General features: G+C 44.2%; 1 protein-coding gene across 3 annotated transcripts in view; it reads left to right on the top strand.

The window, feature by feature from the left end:
• Positions 1-21,432, top strand: part of NBAS (NBAS subunit of NRZ tethering complex) — an 816,956-nt gene that overhangs the window by 351,046 nt on the left and 444,478 nt on the right. For all 3 annotated transcript variants that reach the window (XM_073568249.1, XM_073568248.1, XM_073568250.1), the window contains exon 31: positions 1,494-1,606. In XM_073568249.1, the coding sequence (XP_073424350.1) occupies positions 1,494-1,606 (113 nt within the window). The remainder of the gene's footprint in view (positions 1-1,493; positions 1,607-21,432) is intronic.

Below are 21,432 nucleotides of genomic sequence, written 5' to 3'. Positions count from 1 at the left end.
CCTTAGCTTTTTTTTGTGCAGAATTCGCACAAATTCCACAGCTTATTTTTTATTGTTATTATTATATGTTATTTTTATTTTTTAATGCACAAAAATGTGCAAACCTTTATCAGAGCATGTTTCAAAAATCCACAGGTGCATGAAATGTGCATATTTTATGGATCATTAATGTTTTTTTTTCTTTTTCTCTCTATCTCTGTGTATGTGTGTGTGTATATATATATATATATATGTGTGTGTGTATATATATATGTGTGTGTATATATATATATATATATATATATATATATATATGTGTGTGTGTGTATATATGTGTGTGTATATATATATATATATATATAATGTACAGTACCTTTTGTGTATTAAAGATGAAACTTTTCTAAATGAAAATCTCCTTTGGGTGACAGTTCTGGTATGTAGCAGAGCTGTAATATTAGAACTTTAAAGCTCAGCACATGTTCTGCTGTAACACATTAAATCAGTATTTTTCTCTGAGTCTACACTTATCAATACATTTACACATAGCGATAACAGGACATTTGCACAGGCTCAGAGTCATGATTAAGTGACCAGCTCTGAAAGTTAAGGGGATGGTTGTTAGCGCTATGCCAGATCCCTGCTCTGACAGGCAGGGTCTCCGGCATGTTATTTCTGGCACCCGCACTGCGGTCGGTTCCTCTCTTCCTCATGCTCAGCATGCTCCCAGCAGCACTTCCAGCCGGGCTTCTAGCCGTGCGCTTGCTATTTCCTCCCCAGCCAATAGTTGAGAGGCAATATGTATGTATTGCTTCCTCTCCACTGGGGGTGGGGGTGGCTGAGTAACCTTCTAGTTTTACAGTTTAAGTTGTGTAAGGTTGCATACCAGTCCCTGCTACACTCTGGTGCAAATCCTGCTTGCTGCACTCTGATGCCAACTCTGTCTGCTGCATTCTAATACAAACTTTGCCAGCTGCTTCCACCAGTCTGTCCTCTTGGTGCAGCTGCTGCGCATGCGTTGGTCTGTCCTGGAGTGGCAAATAGCGTTCATCGGTAACCAAGTCTAACCTCACCATCAGAGGCTCTAGTGAACAGTCAGGTGTTTGCTTAGTCACGCCCCTCCAGGCTCTCCACGGTCCGTGTCACAGTGGATCCACAAACCACGTCCGTGACAATGGTCAAGAGGCAGAGAGGAGTGAGCTGAGCAGATAACTGCTGTATAGAAATCAATGGGCTGAAGAAGAGAGCTGACTGATATGTTAGGCTGTAACCGCTCTACTGGGATGTACCTACCACGCATGCATTCTCAGACAAGCAGTAATGGCTGAGCTCCATGGAAACCAGCTGTACACTATGTAAGATAAAAATTCTCATTCCAGGAGACTGAAAGCGGATAGAAAATTCAAGTCAATTACAAACTTGTTTTCATTCTAACTAAAGCAATTAAATAACATTTGGAATATCTCTTTAATTTCACACCCTAAAGTGCCAGTTCGTTCTTGTATTCACCCTTACAGGAGCTGCTTACAGCTGATTACAGACTGTCCTGATTCCATACAGGAAGAGCTGGACTTGATACGATCTCTGGGATACCTGGAGGAGTTTGGGGTGAAAATTTTGCCATTACAAGGTAAGGACATCCAGTGGAAATGTAACGTAGTTCTAACTATAGAAGTTTTTCTTGTTAAATATTCTTTATCACAATTTTACATGACACTCTGGTTTAAATTGAACCTCTCAGCTTGCCTTTACATTTGGAAGTTGTGGCATCGCTCCATAGACGCTTGTTCCCCAATAAATTTTTTTTTTTTTTTTTTTTTTTCATGGGTCAGTCATGAGAAATCTCCCTCTGTCAAGCACCTTTGATGTTGCACTCACTATTGATCACCACATCCAAGGGGATATTGCCAGAATCCCATCATCATCCCTTATTGGCCCCTGATCGTCATTCCTCGCTGTCCGAGGCCCTATGCAGCAGCCTGTGCGTCAGGATTAAACAATAATAGGCAACACCTCAGAAAACGTCGCCTTTGGCTGCTGTGAGAATGATTTTACCCGGTTGTTAAAAAGTTAAAGAAAAAAACAAAAACGTGTAAAGTACCATAAGATGGCACCTAAGTGCAAAATATTAGGCCTCGTGCAGTTCCATTAATCTGAGAATGATAACATTTGCCTGCTAGGATGGAAAGAGACCAAGTGAAAATATTTCTGTACCGGAGGCCAAACGCAGGGGCTTTATCAGTTTTGTATGAGAGTTAAAATGTCCCTGGATTTTCAAGAAATCAGGTCTTAATTGATAGATAATGTGATCTAAAACTGTTGTCTCACTTCCTCCCAAAAAAAACACCCCAAAGTGCCGGCGACTGAGAGTCTTTCTTATAACCTGCAGGTCACTCTCTGTTTTTTAATGTAATCTGCGACTAACCCCAAAGACTCCAAGACGGATTACAGGAAGTGGGGGCGGGGCTGTTTGTATTTATAGCAAGTGGGGGCGGGGCTGTGGTTCACTACAAGAAGTGGGGTGGAGCTACTTCTATTTACAGATTGTGGGGGTGGGGCTTTCTCTGTACAGGAAGTGGGAGCAGGGCTTCTCTTTATAGGAAGTGGGGGCGAGGCTTTCTCTGTAAAGGAAGTGAGAGCGGAGCTGCTCTTTACAGAAAGTGGAGGCAGGGCTGTGTCTGTACAGGAAGTGAGAGCGGGGCTGCTCTTTACAGGAAGTGAGAGCGGGGCTGTGTCTGTACAGGAAGTGGGGGCAGGGCTGTGTCTGTACAGGAAGTGGGAGCAGGGTTGCTTCAATTTACAGGAAGTAGAGGCAGGGCTGCTTCTCTTCACAGGAAGTGGGAGCAGTGCTGCTTCTCTTTACAGGAAATAGAGGCAGGCCTGCTTCTCTTCACAGGAAGTGGGAGCGGGGCTGCTTCTCTTTACAGGAAGTGGGAGCGGTGCTGCTTCTCTTTACAGGAAGTGGGAGCGGTGCTGCTTCTCTTTACAGGAAGTGGGAGCGGTGCTGCTTCTCTTCACAGGAAGTGGGAGCAGTGCTGCTTCTCTTTACAGGAAATGGAGGCAGGCCTGCTTCTCTTCACAGGAAGTGGGAGCGGGGCTGCTTCTCTTTACAGGAAGTGGGAGCGGTGCTGCTTCTCTTTACAGGAAGTGGGAGCGGTGCTGCTTCTCTTTACAGGAAGTGGGAGCGGGGCTGCTTCTCTTTACAGGAAGTGGGAGCGGGGCTGCTTCTCTTTACAGGAAGTGGGAGCGGGGCTGCTTCTCTTTACAGGAAGTGGGAGCGGGGCTGCTTCTCTTTACAGGAAGTGGGAGCGGGGCTGCTTATCTATACAGGAAGTGGGAGCGGGGCTGCTTATCTATACAGGAAGTGGGAGCAGGACTGCTTCTCTTTACAGAAAGTGGTGGCAGGGCTTTGTACAGGATGTGGTAGCGAAGCTGCGTCTCTTTACAGAAAGTGGGCGTGGGACTGCTCTTTATTATTATTATTATTATTATTATTATTATTATTATTATTATTTATTTATGTAGCGCCATTAATTCCATGGTGTTGTACATGAGAATGGGGGGGTTACATACAAAGTTATAGACATAGAAATTTACAATGAGAGACTGGTACAGAGGGGAGAGGACCCTGTCCTTGCGGACTTACATTCTTCTCTTTACAGGAAGTGGGGGCGGGGCTTTCTCTATAGGAAGTGGGGCGGGGCTTTCTCTACAGGATGTGGGAGAGGGGCTGCTTCTCTATACAGGAAGTGGGGGCAGGGCTGTCTCTACAGGATGTGGGAGAGGGGCTGCTTCTCTTTACAGGAAGTGGCGGCGGGGCGGTCTGAACAGGAAGTGGGGCTGTTTATCTTTTTACAGGAAGTGGCGGTGGAGCTTTATCTCTAAAGGAAGTGAGGGCAAGGCTATTTCTCTTTACTTGAAGTAGGGGAGGGATTTATCTTTGTAGGAAGCAGGTACAGGGTTTAATCTTTGTTTCTGCTCTTTGCTATGTCAGACTGCATACAGACCTTACATAGAGGGGTGTTTCTAATCTGGGGCAGTAAGCTACTGTAGAATAGTAAACGCTGTAAGCAAAACCATAAAGCTGAGCTGGACTATAAGCTGTCATACATGCAAAGTGTAAGAACGTGTTCACACTGTGGCCAATTCATAGACTAACCCAATTAAAAAAAAAAAAAACATCGAAATGCGCAAGTACATAGTAATAGTACATGTAAATAACTTTGTCTGCTTAGTTAATACTACTTTGATAAAAGGGACATAAAAGCCATCCCACCACCACACGATGCACCTTGCCTCGGTGGGATGGCGCTTATACTTTATCGATGAAAAAAGCGTCAGGCTACATGCACAAGCTGCGGAATCCTCTGCGGATTTGGCCGCGAGGATTTTGTAAAATCCGCAGTTGTTCAAAGGCAGTTGTACCTTGTTGCGAGGGATGGTGGCACGAGACCGTTCTCTAGGTTATGTAGCAGAAGGCAGGAGCGCTGTACGGCTCTTACTATAGACCTTTCTCAGTATCTCCATTATTCTATATAGCGCTTGTATTTGTTGTGTTTTCATGGTGAGCTGCCAGTCAGCATTTTTTCCTTGTCGCGTCTGTGTCTTGTCTTACACACCGGTAATTTTCCTCCATTACTGTCCGATTCTCATTTAGCCTCCAGGTAGCTTTATAAAAGGCTTTCACGTGCGTCGTGCGTCCGGCGACATGGAGACATCTGTAAGCGCCGCTCGCGTAGTCCGTCCAGGGCTCAGGAGCTTGTTGTGTTAGAGCCAAAGTCAATTTTCTCTATTATTATTGCTTCAACGTTCAGGCCGCAAGCAATGGAAATCCAGCGCGGGCCTCGTGTGTGTATAATGGCCGGACACGGGGAGATGAGTCGTCTGCTGGTGGGAAAGTCTACGGGCAAACTCTGTCTGGTCACTGCATGGAACGCTGAAAGCTGATTCATCATTGGAAAAAGCAAAAAAAAAAAAAAAAAAAGTAAAAACATAAATAAAGGCATTAATACAGAAAACACTAATCCAGGAACACTGTTGTGATAGTGGTAGTTATTGTTGTTAATAAATATATATATATATATATATATATATATATATATATATATATATAATATTCTCTGCCTAGTTAAAGGAATTTCAGCTGCATATATTTATTTTTTTTCTTGTGTGCCTTAATATATATTGACATTTTGGGTATGTATTTACTATATTTATTGTTGTTTTTTCCCCTTAAGTACTTAAAAAATGTATTTTCCTTCCCTTTTAGCAGTCCGAGTGCCAGAACGTTTCTATTTTATCTTTGTCATGATTGTGTGAGGCTTTCTTTTGGGTCGCCACTTTATGCAGGTGCCATTGTCTTTTCATATACTAATGTTTAGTTTCTATTGATCTTATGATTTGGAAAAAAAATAAACAGAAAAAGGCCATTCTGCTGCAGGGTATTTTGGTTTTTTAGTATTGAGCGAATGTGCTGGGATAAGGTGTTATCTGAGCATGCTCGTGTGCTGAGTGTCTTCAATGTGCTTGAATAATATGTTTGAGTCCCCGTGGCTGCATGTCTCGTGGCTGTTCCAACATCAGCAGCACATGCAGGGATTACCTGTTTGTTAGGCAATCCATGTATGTGGTGCGGCTGTTGAACAGCCATGAGACATGCAGCTGCGGGGACTCGAACATATTATTCGAGCACATTGAAGACACTCAGCACACGAGCATGCTCAGATAACACCTTATCCCAGCACATTCGCTCATCACTAGTTTTTTATTCACCCTAAATAATGTGATTTATTTTTTTTTTTATATAGATTGACATTATATATTTTTATATTTTGGGAATTTATTTTAATGAAGGATTTTACTTGTAGATAATGCACATTTCTCTTCGCACCCTGATGATCAGCTCTGTGAATGGACCGTCGTTGATCAGCATGCTCCACTGCTCATTCTGTTTCTTAGTCACATTCGTCAGCTGATTAACGAGGACAATGATAGTCGGACCCCCCAATATTTGATGTTGATGCTTTATCCTTAAGACAGGACATAGTTTTCAAGAGGACTTTTCAACAGGTCAAAAATGGCTAGTTTTTGCTCCTGTATTATTCTCGTTGTTCCTCTGAGTTTGCCTTGTTTTTTTCATTCCCAGAGATACAGGTCAGAGAGAACCCTGTGTGGCACGCCCCCAAGAGCCCTGTGCAACACACTCCCCACTCCCCCCCCCCCCCCCCCGAGAGCACTGAGGCACGCCCCCCCGAGAGCCCAGTGCGACGCACTTCCCCCCCCCCCCGCCCCCAAGAGCCCTGTGCGACACGCCCCCTCAGAGAGCCCTGTGCGACACGCCCCCTCAGAGAGCCCTGTGCGACACGCCCCCTCAGAGAGCCCTGTGCGACACGCCCCCTCAGAGAGCCCTGTGCGACACGCCCCCTCAGAGAGCCCTGTGCGACACGCCCCCTCAGAGAGCCCTGTGCGACACGCCCCCTCAGAGAGCCCTGTGCGACACGCCCCCTCAGAGAGCCCTGTGCGACACGCCCCCTCAGAGAGCCCTGTGCGACACGCCCCCTCAGAGAGCCCTGTGCGACACGCCCCCTCAGAGAGCCCTGTGCGACACGCCCCCTCAGAGAGCCCTGTGCGACACGCCCCCTCAGAGAGCCCTGTGCGACACGCCCCCTCAGAGAGCCCTGTGCGACACGCCCCCTCAGAGAGCCCTGTGCGACACGCCCCCTCAGAGAGCCCTGTGCGACACGCCCCCTCAGAGAGCCCTGTGCGACACGCCCCCTCAGAGAGCCCTGTGCGACACGCCCCCTCAGAGAGCCCTGTGCGACACGCCCCCTCAGAGAGCCCTGTGCGACACGCCCCCTCAGAGAGCCCTGTGCGACACGCCCCCTCAGAGAGCCCTGTGCGACACGCCCCTCCCCCCCCCCGAGAGCCCTGTGCGACACGCTCCTCCCCCCTCAGAGAGCCCTGTGCGACACGCTCCTCCCCCCCCCGAGAGCCCTGTGCGACACGCTCCTCCCCCCCCCCGAGAGCCCTGTGCGACACGCTCCTCCCCCCCCCGAGAGCCCTGTGCGACACGCTCCTCCCCCCCCCGAGAGCCCTGTGCGACACGCTCCTCCCCCCCCCCCGAGAGCCCTGTGCGACACGCTCCTCCCCCCCCGAGAGCCCTGTGCGACACGCTCCTCCCCCCCCCGAGAGCCCTGTGCGACACGCTCCTCCCCCCCCGAGAGCCCTGTGCGACACGCTCCCCCCCCCCGAGAGCCCTGTGCGACACGCTCCCCCCCGAGAGCCCTGCAAAAAGGCCCATATCTCTGAAACTACAGTCATGGCCAAAAGTTTTGAGAATGACACAAATATTATATTTTCACATGATCTGCTGCCCTCTGGTTTTTATGTGTTTGTCAGATTTTTTTATCACATACAGAAATATAATTGCAATCATATTATGAGTAGCAAAAGGTTATATTGACAGTTAGAATGAGTTAATGCAGCAAGTCAATATTTGCAGTGTTGACCCTTCTTCTTCAGGACCTCAGCAATTCTCCCTGGCATGCTCTCAATCAACTTCTGGATCAAATCCTGACTGATAGCAGTCCATTCTTGCAAAATCAATGCTTTTATTTTGTCTGAATTTGAAGGTTTTTGTTTGTCCACCCGTCTCTTGATGATTGACCACAAGTTCTCAATGGGATTAAGATCTGGGGAGTTTCCAGGCCATGGTCCCAAAATCTCTGTTTTGTTCCCTGAGCCATTTAGTTATCACCTTTGCTTCATGGCAAGGTGCTCCATCATGTTGAAAAAGGCATTGTTGATCGCCAAACTGCTCTTGGATGGTTGGGAGAAGTTGCTCTTGGAGGACATTCTGGTACCATTCTTTATTCATGGCTGTGTTTTTAGGCAAGACTGAGAGAGAGCCCATTCCCTTGGCTGAGAAGCAACCCCACACATGAATGGTTTCAGGATGCTTGACAGTTGGCATGAGACAAGACTGGTGGTAGCGCTCACCTGGTCTTCTCCGAATAAGCCGTTTTCCAGATGTCCCAAACAATCGAAAAGGGGATTCATCAGAGAAAATGACTTTACCCCAGTCCTCAGCAGTCCACTCCCTGTATCTCTTGCAGAATATCAGTCTGTCCATGATGTTTTTCCTGGAGAGAAGTGGCTTCTTTGCTGCCCTCCTTGAGACCAGGCCTTGCTCCAAGAGTCTCCGCCTCATAGTGCGTGCAGATGCACTCACACCTGCCTGCTGCCATTCCTGAGCAAGCTCTGCACTGCTGGTAGCCCGATCCCGCAGCTGAAACACTTTTAAGAGACGGTCCTGGCGCTTGCTGGTCTTTCTTGGGCGCCCTGGAGCCTTTTTGGCAACAAGGGAACCTCTCTCCTTGAAGTTCTTGATGATGCGATAGATTGTTGACTGAGGTGCAATCTTTCTAACTGCGATACTCTTCCCTGTTAGGCCATTTTTGTGCAGTGCAATGATGACTGCACGTGTTTCTTTAGAGAGAACCATGGTTAACAGAAGAGAAACAATGATGCCAAGCACCAGCCTCCTTTTAAAGTGTCCAGTGGTGTCATTCTTACTTAATCATGACAGATTGATCTCCAGCCCTGTCCTCATCAACACCCACACCTGTGTTAATGGAGCAATCACTGAAACGATGTTAGCTGGTCCTTTTAAGGCAGGGCTGCAATGATGTTGAAATGTGTTTTGGGGGATAAAGTTCATTTTCTAGGCAAATATTGACTTTGCAAGTAATTGCTGTTAAGCTGATCACTCTTTATAACATTCTGGAGTATATGCAAATTGCCATTAGAAAAAATGAAGCAGTAGACTTTGTAAAAATTAATATTTGTGTCATTCTCTAAACTTTTGGCCATGACTGTATATTGCGGCGCTTGTAATGGCACCTAAAGGTCCCCGTGTCTGCCATGCTGTACACCTATGTTGCCCTGCCACTGTTTGGGTTTCACAAGAGACTGGTAATTATACACTAAATCGAAAAACTGCGGTATACTGTGTAAGCGATCATCTGATCAAAGGTTCTCAAAGGAGAAGAATTTTTAAAAAAAACAAAACACAAAGTTTTAAACTCAGAAAGAATAAGCTTGAATTCCCTCTTTTTTTCAAAACGTAATTTGCGAAATCTAAAAAAAAGAACATAAGGTATTTGGAATAGCTGTGTAATTGCCGAAATAAATAAAATATTTATCTCAAAGGGTTAACGCTGAAACAGAGGAAATAGCTAGAAATGACAGAATCTGTTATTTCATCACGTCTTCACCCCAAAAATGCAATAGATTAAAGATCAGACAGTGGTATAGACCCCGATTACCAACTGCAGCTTGTCCTGCATACAACAGCCGTCCTACAACGCTGGCGCCTGATTGTCTTCAGATGTCAGTGCTGATGGGAGCAGCGGTGTGATCTACTGCACTTGGATTGGCTGCTGCTTTTCCGTAGAGGAAACGTTTCCGAGATGATAAAAAGTTATAGAGAAAAAAATAAAATGTGTAAAAAAACAAATACATTTAGCAAAAGTGGAAACTGAGAGACTCATTGCTAAGGAAAGTAAAACAAACCCCAAACTATTCTTTAATTATATAAACAGTAAAATGATTCAAATTGATGGTGTCGGCCCTTTAAAGAACAATGAGGGTAAAATCATAGAGAGCGATGTGGGAAAAGCAAATGTTTTAAATACTTTTTTCTCAACAGTGTTCACACAGGAAAAGGATTTGCCAGGGGAAATGCAGAGTGATAATGTAAACTCCCCATTATGTATTACCTGCCTAACCCAGGAAGAAGTGCAGAACCGCCTTAGTAAGATTAAAATTGACAAATCACCAGGCCCTGATGGCATTCACCCTCGGGTATTAAGGGAGTTAAGTAATGTGATAGTCAGGCCTCTATTCCTTATATTTAAAGACTCAATAGAAACAGGGTCTGTTCCTTTTGATTGTTGGAAAGCAAATGTGGTACCAATATTCAAAAAGGGGTGTAAAAGGGAACCTGGAAACTATAGGCCGGTAAGCTTAACATCTGTTGTGGGTAAAATTTTTGAAGGGTTTCTAAGGGATACCATTATGGAATATCTCAATGTTAATAAATGTTTAACTCCATATCAACATGGATTTATGAAGGATCGCTCCTGTCAAACTAACCTGATCATCTTCTATGAGGATGTAAGCTCTCAAATGAACCAAGGAGAATCATTGGATGTCATTTATCTCGACTTCGCTAAAGCATTTGACACTGTCCCACATAAAAGATTGGTAAGATGAGAAAGCTTGGGCTAGGGGAAAATGTGTGAAGATGGGTAGGTAGCTGGCTTAGTGATAGAAAACAAAGAGTGGTTATTAATGGTGCATACTCAGATTGGGCCAGGGTTACTAGTGGGGTACCACAGGGTTCAGTATTGGGCCCCCTACTATTTAATATATTTATTAATGATCTAGTGGACGGCTTACACAGTAAAATATCAGTATTTGCAGATGATACAAAACTATGTAAGGTAGTTAACACAAAGGAGGACAGTTTGCAACTACAGACAGATTTGAGTAAATTGGAGAATTGGGCTGAAAAATGGCAAATGAGGTTTAACACAGATAAGTGTAAGGTTATGCACATGGGAAGGAGAAACAGATGCTATAATTACTTACTAAATGGGAAACTGCTGGGGAAATCAGACATGGTAAAAGACTTCGGCATCTTAGTCAATAAGACGCTAAATTGGAGTTCCCAGTGTCAGGCAGCTGCCACCAAAGCAAATAGGGTCATGGGATGCATTAGAAGAGGTCTGGGGACACGAGATGAAAACATAATTCTCCCTATGTACAAATCACTCGTCAGACCACACTTGGAGTATTGTGTGCAATTCTGGACGCCGGTGCTCAAGAAAGACATTACTGAACTTGAAAGGGTTCAAAGGCGGGCTACTAAAATGATAAATGGAGTTGGTTCACTACAATACCCAGAAAGGTTATCAAAATTAGGTCTATTTACTCTAGAAAAGAGAAGACTTAGGGGAGACCTAATATATATGTACAAGTATATCAGAGGGCATACAGAGATCTCTCCAATCAACTGTTTGTACCAAGGACTGTGACAAGAACAAGGGGGCATTCTCTTCGTTTGGAGGAAAGACAATTTCTGCACCAGCATAGAAGAGGGTTCTTCACGGTAAGAGCAGTGAGGCTCTGGAATTCTCTTCCTGAGGAAGTGGTGATGGCCAACTCACTGAATGAATTTAAGAAAGGAATGGATGCTTTTCTTGTGAGTAACAGTATAGAAGGTTATGAATAACATATTATAGGTAGATGGTTGACCCAGCTTAGGGGAAGGGATTTTTTTCCCTATGGAGAAAATTGGCTTCTACTCTGGGTTTTTTGCCTTCCCCAGGATCAACAATGCAGAACAGCTGCACTAAAAATAGGCTGAACTAGATGGACATAAGGTCTTCCTTCAGCCTTCAAAATTATGGTACTATGTTACTATGATGATCATGTGGACGTCAGGAGGGGTTATAAGAGGCAGAATATGTTCACGTGCCTCACCGGCTCCGGAATCGCCCCTCAGTCACAAGTCACTTTCTAGCTCATACGTCAAAATGTACGAACTAGGAGGGGGACTAGAAAGTGAAAATCTCCAGCAAAGCTGAATCTGTCATTTAAGGCTGTGTGCCCACGTAAGCGTTTTTTTTTGCCTTTTTTTTAAGCGTTTTTACCGGCAAAAACGCTTAAAATTCATTCTAATGCATTCTGCACTTTTTGTGCATATTGATGCGTTTGTAAAAAACACAGCACGCTCATTAATTTTGCGGAAAATTCCGCTTTTTTAGCTATTTTCTATGAGACTGGGGACGCGCAGAAAAAAACGCGCGTTTTCTGGGAAGGAGTCTGCATACGTGGGCACATAGCCTAAAGGGACCCTGCCATCAGGTTCCTCATTATTAAACTGCCACCAGTTCATCATGAGGATCCTAACAATCCAATCTGTGACCCTGCATCCCATCATACCTCCAAAATTGCCGTCCTGCATAATCCGAGCGGGCCCGATGGGCATGTAGGGACCAACCTTGGTGCCGGCAATAATGAGCTTACTAACCCTGCCCCATCAACCAAAGGCCTAGTGAGCTGACAGCAGGCGCCAATTTTGGTCCATACACACCCATCGGACCGCTGAGTGGCAAGTCTTACGCAGGAGAACAGTGAATATAGATAATTTTATTTAGAGGTATTAAACATATATCTCTGTTGTGTGGTTCCTCAGTTATTCCTACTGGTGATGTATGTATAACTCTAAAGCTGGACTCTGCGAATGCTCCTGTCATTAGGGTGTGTGTCTGTACTGTCCTCTACCTCTGTCAGACGCCTTAGATGCTGCAGTCACTATTGATCACAGTGTCTAGGGGGAGAAGTGCCGGATGGTTTTCTGATGATCTGCATGCTCGTTCTGCTGGCTGAGGGTTTGGAGTAAATTGCAATCACTTAGGCCTGTTTCACACTTCCGTTTTTGTGTCCGCCAAACGGATCCGTTTCCGTTTTTTTACGGAAACCAACGGATTTTGACGGATTTGAAAAAACGGAAGTGTGAAACAGGCCTTACAATGTGGCGCTGAGTAAAAATTTGTGAATTTCCAGTAAAATTTTCATGCAATGTATGCAGATTTCAAAAGATTCACCGACACATGCGCAGCATCGTGGGGAATGATCGGCAGCATTGACATTGGGGGATAATCTGTCTGCTTTCTCGGTCTCCTCCAGCGATGTGAGGAAACAGTTTAGTAGACTAGCCATTGGCAAAGCAGCTGGGCCTGATGGCCTCAGTCCACGTGTCCTCAGAGCGTGCGCAAACCAACTGTGTACAGTCTTCCATCTCCTGTTTAACAGGAGCCTACAATCACAGAGAATACCAGTGCTGTGGAAGACCACCTGCCTGGTGCCAGTTCCCAAGATCACCTTTCCAACTTCCCTACATGACTATCGTCCAGTGGCCTTAACATCGCATGCTATGAAGTCGTTGCAGAGAATAGTACTTGCCTACTTGTGCCCGAGGGTGAGGGCCTATGCTGACCCCCTGCAGTTTGCGTACCAGCAGAGATTGGGGGTGGATGATGCTGTAGTGTGTCTGCTACATACAATACATTCATTCTTGGACAATGAGGGAACTGCAGTGCGCGCCATGCTCTTTGACTTCTCTAGTGCCTTCAACACCTTACAGCCGCTCTTATTGCGAAATAAGTTGACTGATATGGCAGTGGATGAGAGGATGGTGAACTGGATAAGCGACTACCTGACGGACAGGCCGCAGTTTGTAAGGATGGGAGAGGTGGTAGCTGGCAGTGTACGGAGCAGTGTGGGAGCCCCTCAGGGTACAGTGCTGTCGCCCTTCTTCTTCACATTGTATACAGCTGACTTTCACTATAAATCCGATATCTGTCACCTCCAAAAATTCTCAGATAACTCAGTGACTGTAGGGAGAATTGTGGGGGACCGGGGTGAGGAGGAATATGGAAGGGTGGTTTCTGACTTTGTGGATTGGTGCCAGACTAACTGCCTAGAACTAAATGTAAAGAAAACCAAGGAGATGGTGGTGAGTTATAGAAGGAGAAAGGACGAGTACTTACCGATCACTATTGCTGGCCAGGAGGTGGAAAGGGTTGAGAGCTACAAATATTTGGGGGTTCACCTCGACAGTAAACTCGATTGGAGGTGTCATACAGAGAAGGTTCACTAGAAGGGAATGAGCAGACTGTACTTTCTGGGGAAGCTCAGGTCGTTCAATGTGTGCAGTAAAATGCTGGAAATGTTCTACCAGTCCGTGGTAGCGAGCGCCATCTTTTTTGCTATCATTTGCTGGGGCAGCGGTGTGCGAGTAGCTGACGCCAATAAGCTCAACAAACTTATCAAGAAGGCAAGTGCGGCTGTTGGCCTCCATCTTGACTCTTTTGAGGAGGTAGTGGAAGATAGGATTCAGAAGAAGTGCAGGGCTATACTGAACAATAATACACACTGACTATACGGGCTGTTCTTGAATCAGAAGAGCACATTCCGCAGCCGTCTAATCCTACTAAGGTGCAAGACGGAGAAATTCAGGAAATCGTTTGTGCCTACTGCTATGGGGATATATAACAATTCACTAAGGGTGAAAGATGGCTACAACCTAGAGCTGGCACACTAGTAGCAATGATCAGAAATTTAAGATTTAAGTACTTGCACTTACACAAATTTGTTTGTTACGTAATGTGGTTAGTCATGTGGAAGATGTGTGTCTCGGAATGACTTTATGTAATGTTTGTAACGCTGTGATACCATAATTTCCCTCGGGATCAATAAAGGTGTATTGTATCATATTTGCAGCAAGATACGCAGCAGAAAATTTCCAGATTACGGACATACCCTACCCGAAAGAAGTCCTCTTCCCTCTGCATATCAATAGGTCCCCCTTAGTTTTTGCACACATTACTCATTATACTCGTTAAGGTTAATTTACACAAAACCCAAGGAAAAAACAAAATGAGCACATTCCCTGTAGAAAGTGAATCAGTAAATAGTACTCATACATGTAAGTAACATAGGGGACTTGGTTAATGCTGTTTTCATTTAAAAAGAATAAAATCCACCCCACCACGACAAGGTGTACCCAGTTGAGGCAGTCCTAGCCTGGCCCTAAAATTAAAACCTTACCCTGTGTCTGCCAACCTAAATGTAAATAAGGGCTGAGCAGGACAGGGGCCCCCAACTGACCAGACACCTGTCCATGGGAAGCTATGTAGATGAAATACTTAGCCCAGGAAGGAGAGTCGTTCCAGTTGGTACAAAGCATAAGAGAATACAGCAAAACCAAATAAATGAGCCGGAGCATAAGTTGGTACAGTGGGGGAAATAATTAATGAATAGTCTATAATTTTAAGGGTAGGTTAATTTTAACATTGAGTGATAGAATATCAAAAATAAAATCCAGAAAATCCCATTGTGTAAATTATATAAATTTATTTGCGTTTTGCAGTGAGAAATAAGTATTTGATCCCCTACCAACCATTAAGAGTTCTGGCTCCTACAGACCAGTTAGACGCTCCTAATCAACTCGTTACCTGCATTAAAGACAGCTGTCTAAGGCTAGCTTCAGAATAGCTTTTTTTAGCGCTGCGCTTCGTGCGCAATAGAATCGCATGCAAAAAACGCATCATGCGTTTTGCATGCGTTTGCTTTTTTTAGGCACATGCGTTTTAACCAGTTTCTAGCCATGTTAACTCTTAAAACGCATGTGATATTAAAAGCAGGCGTGCGCATGTCCATGCGCACGCCTGCATTCCCATAGACTGTAATGTGTAATTTTTTGCGCAAGTGTTTTTTTTAAGACATGACGGACCAAAAATGCAACAGGTTGCGTCCGGCGCGCCTAGGCGCGCACTACAAAATCGCATGCGCACGAAAATACATACGAACGCGTGCATACGCTAGACCATGTGCCCCCATGTTAAAGATAGGGGCAGAGGACGCATGCGCATGGACGCGCACGAAGCGCAGCGCTAAAAAAGCTAGTGTGAAACCAGCCTTACATAGTCACCTTTATATAAGACTCCTGTCCACAGACTCAATTAATCAGTCAGACTCTAACCTCTCCAACATGGGCAAGACCAAAAAGCTTTATAAGAATGTCAAGGACAAGATCATAGACCTGCACAACGCTGAAATGGCTACAATACCATAAGTAAGACGCTGGGTGAGAAGGAGACAACTGTTGGTGCAATAGTAAGAAAATGTAAGAAATACAAAATGACTGTCAATTGACATAGATCTGGGGCACCATGCAAAATCTCACCTTGTGGATTATCCTTGATCATAGGAAGGTGAGAGATCAGCCTAAAACTACATGGGGGGACTTGTTAATGATCTCAAGGCAGCTGGGACCACAGTCACCAAGAAAACCATTGCTAGCACATTACGTCGTAAAGGTTTAAAATCCTGCAGTGCCCGCAAGGTCCCAATGCTCAAGAAGGCACATGTGCAGGCCTGTCTGAAGTTTGCCAATGAACACCTGGATGATTCTGTGAGTGATTGGGAGAAGGTGCTGTGGGTGGTCAGATGAGACAAAAATTGAGGTCTTTGGCATTAACTCAACTTGCCGTGTATGGAGGAAGAGAAATGCTGCCTATGACCCAAAGAACACCGTCCTCAATGTCAAGCATGGAGGTGGAAACATTATATTTTGGGGGTGTTTCTCTGCTAAGGGCACAGGGCTACTTCACTGCATGAGTGGGAGAATGGATGGAGCCGTGTACCATAAAATCCTGAGTGACAACCTCCTTCCCTCCACGAGGACATTAAAAATGGGTCGTGGCTTGGTCTTCCAGCAATACAATGACCCAAAACATACAGCCAAGGCAACAAGGGAGTGGCTCAAAAAGAAGCACATTAAGGTCATGGAGTGGCCCTGCCAGTCTCCAGACCTTAATCCCATAGAAAACTTATGGAGGGAGTTGAAGCTCCGAGTTGTCCTCCTGACATGTGCGCAAACCTCCTCATTAGCTACAAGAATCGTCTGACTGCTGTGCTTGCCAACAGGGGTTTTGCCACCAAGTATTAAGTCTTGTTTACCAGAGGGATCAAATACTTATTTCTCTCTGCAAAATGCAAATAAATTTATATAATTTCTACAATGTGATTTTCTGGATTTTATTTTTGATATTCTATCTCTGTGTTAAAATTATCCTTCCCTTAACCCCTTAGTGACAGAGCCAATTTTTGTAAATTCTGACCAATGTCACTTTATGTGGTGATAACTCTGGAATGCTTCAACAAATCCCATTGATTTTGAGAATGTTTTTTTGTGGCACATTATAATTTATGATGCTGGTAAATATAGGTCAATAAGTTTTGTTTATAAAAAGTTTCAGAAATTTGACAAATGTTAATTGCAATTTTCAAAAGTTGAATGATTATCCCTTTGATCCAGATAGTCATATCACACAAAAACATTAATAAACAACATTTCCCACATCTCTGCTTTACATCAGCACCATTTTTAAAACGCTAATTTATTTTATTAGCCTTTTAGGAGGTTTAATAATGTAGCAGCAATTTTTCATTTTTTGAAGGAAATTTACAATATTTATTTTTTTGAGGGACCTATCCAGGTTTGAAGTGACTTTAGGGGTCCTATATATATTGTAAGACCCCAAATGTGATACCATTTTAAAAACAGCGACCCGTTGAAGCGCTCGAGCAGCGCAAAATGGCCGTTGTCAGCCTTTCTTGCACTCCTTATGTCACTCCCCCGACTTGACATGTTCATGATATGTCAATAAATCAGTGAAACTTCTTCTCGATGAGTGCGACCTTTTCTCTTTGCATGGATTCCATTTTAAAAACAGCACCCCTCGAAATAATGAAAACTGCTGTCAAATAGTTTATTAACCCTTCAGGTGATTTTCAGGAATTAATGCAAAGTGGTATAGCAGGAATGAAAAATTGTTGGTTTACCTCCTAAATGTCGCTGACATCTGAACTGACCGCTGTAGCCGGGAGACTCTGAGGCCGCTATTTGGCCATGAACTGCTATGGCAAACATCAGGACCACACAATCATGATCTCAGTGTGTAAATTTGATTAAAGCAGAAACCCCCACAATCTATTAACCATTTATTAGATGTAGTCACTTTTGCCAGGAGCAACTAAGGGGTTAAACAGATCTGGATGGTGCCAACACCGATCATTTGTGATAAAGCAAGTTGTTAGCTATAGTGTGCAGCCGACAGCTGCTGGATTGTCACCAGTATGGGGGATGCTAGTCTCTTATATCTCAGGTCAGTAAATATACATATTGGCTGTCATTAAGGGGTTAAAATTATAGACTGTTCATGTCTCTGTCAGTGGGTAAACTTACAAAATCGGCAAGGGATCAAATACTTATTTCCCTCACTGTTTTTGTACACTGCATAAGAGCACGTTCACTCTTTGGTCATTTCACAGACCAAACCCAAGAAAAACCTGCGCCTGTACCCTGTAGTAAGTAAAGAGTAATAGTACATGTAAATAACATATGGACCTTAGATAACTCTTTGGATTTAAAATAAAAACAAGCATGAAAGCCATCCCACCGCGTCACGGTGGACCCATTCGGGACGGTCTTGATAATTTATAACATTATTGCTCTTATCATGAAACGTTTCCTTTGCTGTAACCGTTACCGTTTGCCCCAGCTCCGAAGTGAAGGACTCTCCTCTTAGACGTGCCTTATATCATCTGCCAGATGAAGATCCTTTAATGGTCCGTGCTCGCCCACGTTCACAGGTGCTTCCGGAAAGGTCACCATGCAGCGCGGTCTGAGAGACGCTCTCAGATTGACTCCTTTCCATTTGTTTAATGGCCATGTGAAAATGTCAGCACACAGTGCTCCTCTGCTTTATGCAACGTTCCTGTTTCTCTTAATGGACCCGTGTTCGTCATCCTATTTCCCGCTCTCTTACTCTGTTCCTTTTCTTTATTACTGTCGTAACTTACTACAAGTTGATGCCTCGCTGGGCTTCAGGGAACATCAGGGGGAAGACTGCAGGCAGCGCTCTCTGGGAAAATATATGGTGATCGCTGTCCATGGCTCAGTGGTTAGCGGTGCAGCCTTGCAGCGCTGGGGTCCTGGATTTAAATCCCACCAAGGACAACATCTGCAAGGAGTTTGTATGTTCTCCCCGTGTTTGCGTGCGTTTCCTCCAGGTTCTCCAGTTCCTCCCACATTCCAAAGATAGAGAATTTAGATTGAGCCCCAATGGGCACTGTGATGATGTCTGTAAAGTGCTGCCGAATTAATGCTGCAATTTATGCTAGGACAGTGTGACCCTGTATGGGACCGTTTTAGAACATGGGAAGGCATCCATGTAGAGAAGGTGATAAAAGACCATCAGATTGGGCTGACTTAGTACATTAGTAGCGCCATCATAGTGTCCCCATCGTGCTGTACTTGTGCCTGCAATTATAATTCCTTCAAAGTACAATCATTAAATGGAATCTGTCACCAGGTTTTTGCTACCTCATCTGAGAGCAGCATAGTGTAGGAGCAGAGGCCCAGATTCCAGCCATGTGTCACTTAGTTTACTGGGTGCAGCACTTGTTACGCGGGATTTTTCTATGTAGCATGTAGCAGAGCTGAAAAAGCTTCCATTTCCCACACCAGTCTCTGTATGTTCATTGTCTATTGCCAGTGAGCTGCTTATCAGTGACAGGGGCGGGGTTGGACCACCTGGCATGTGAACTGTAGTCCAGGCAGTGATAATCTCCTGCTGATAAAGCATTTTGTATTGAAACTTCAGGGGGGAGGAGGTATACAGATTAGCTGGACTAATTTGCTTGTGAGACTAATCCTCTAATAATTATCTCCTCCTGATAAAACACTGATTGTATTAAATCAAAAGCACACAGCCTATTAAATGACACATCCCTGAAATCAGTGTGTCTACCCCTATGTTATGCTGTTACGTAGATGCTGACAGATTCCCTTTAAAGAGGACCTTTCACTGCATTTTTTTCAATTTAAATTGTTTACTTCTCATTGATTCTGGAACAGTTTTTCTGTTCTTTTTTTTTTTTCTGTGCCTCTCCGTTCCAAATGTATGCCTCCCAATGATACATATTTTTTTTTTACCTTCAACCAACTGGGTGTATACAACAGAACTTTTTTTCTCCTCTGTTGTTGACCAATCAAAAGAGGGTCACACCCAGTATGAAGGTCTGTGGTATACACCCATTTGGTTAAAGGAGGAATTTGCATATACCTTTGTAACGAAGGGTCACAGAAGAAAAAGAAAAAAACCTGTTTCAGAATTGGTGACTAGCAACAACTAGAAAAGATACTCGGTCAAAGATTACGGTCATTTTAATTATTTTGTTTTCAAATCAGTAATAATCTAGGCAGAGAAAAATTCTCCTCTTGGACTGATCATTTATTGTCAGAATTCTCAATTCATGGGCAAAATCTGCCTTTATTAAATACAGATCTTCCCTTTACCGAGATGGATAACAGTTGGTGCTCATAAAGTTCTATAGAGAACTGTAACTGTGGTTTCAGGAGATCTTGCAGCAGATTATCTTTAGCTCCTCCCTTCCTTATCCATAGAATTTTCAAAGCACCAACTGTCGACTATCAATGAGAAAAACTGTTTTCTCTAAATACAAACTTTACCCATGAATTGTGAGTGAAATATCAGTCCATGAGTGGAAAGAAGCAGCTTTTTCTCATAAGATATAGTCCAACTATGCTTTTTTGATGTTTACTATTGATTTATGAAATAAATATTAAAATAACAGTCGTTAAAATAAAGCAAAAATCCAGCAAATGTTCCTTTTTATAGGGGTAGACTCGGAGTGTGGTCGGAGTGAAAAATGTCTCCATCTTCTCCTTTCTATGAGTCTGTGAAAATTGGACTGCACTCAGATGTCATCTGAGTGCAGTCCAGTGCTTTCCATGAACTCATTGACTTGCATGGCTGAGTGCGATTTGAAAACATGATGTAAATCGGACATGCTGCAATTGTTTTTTCTTCGGACAGACTCTGTCAGAGGAAAATATCAGACACGTGCACGGCCCCATAGGATTACAATGACCCCGGTGTGAACCGATGATTTGCTGGATCTCCCTAGTTACAAAACTACAGTTGTCTGCCATAAAGTTGTAATTTTTAAGGCCACGTTCACACATGCAGTATTTTACATTCGTATTTATAAGCCATAATCGGGTGAGGAGCAATCAGAGGCCTAACCAACTCTCCCGCAGTCCTCACACAGTGGGTCTCATCTGTGAAGGGCCGGGGTGAGGTGTAATGGGGTCTGTCAACTTTCAGCACGGTGTCTGTCTTTTTAAGGAGTTTTTAGAGCAGAAATCTTACGGATGGTATTCTCGAAATCTTCCTCTAACACTTGCTGGTTCTGCTCCGAAAACTCTTGAGTCTGATGAGGAGATTCTGGAGCAGAAACGCTCAAAAAACTGAGCAGAAAAGACTGCGAGCACATGGCCAATTGGGGAAAAGGTGCTTTTTTTTTTTTGCATTTGAAAATAAACTAAACTCTATAGAAAGCCTTCGCCGCAGAAGTCAAAAAGTGTAATATTGCTTCGGTTAATGGCACCGCCCTTCTGTCACTACCGCTTCTCCCTTACAGGTTGCGACTTCTCTTTTTCCTTCTTTTCTGACGTTCTTCCTTCCTCTTTTCTCTTGTTTTCTCTTTCCTGTACATCACGGTTCATCGCCCGCTCCCCCTCTATAATCGTGCCGCGTCTCCCTGATATACGTCCTTCCATCTCCGCTGTACTTTATACCCCGCTAAGTGCACCTTAAAGATGGAGCTTTTTATGCGTTAAGGAGGCACATTTCCTTACAGCAGACGCAGAGGTAAAACATAGTCCCAGAACATGTCTTGATTATAAAGACGTCACTTTCTCGTCTGCTGTTTTCATTGCAGTCTAAATTTTTT

This window comes from Dendrobates tinctorius, unplaced genomic scaffold (genome assembly GCF_039654945.1).
Source record: "Dendrobates tinctorius isolate UK_male_01 unplaced genomic scaffold, ASM3965494v1 ptg000021l, whole genome shotgun sequence".
NCBI lineage: Eukaryota > Metazoa > Chordata > Amphibia > Anura > Dendrobatidae > Dendrobates > Dendrobates tinctorius.
The sequence above is the reverse complement of the archived record's forward strand: the minus strand, read 5'-3'. Positions and strand labels throughout refer to the sequence as shown.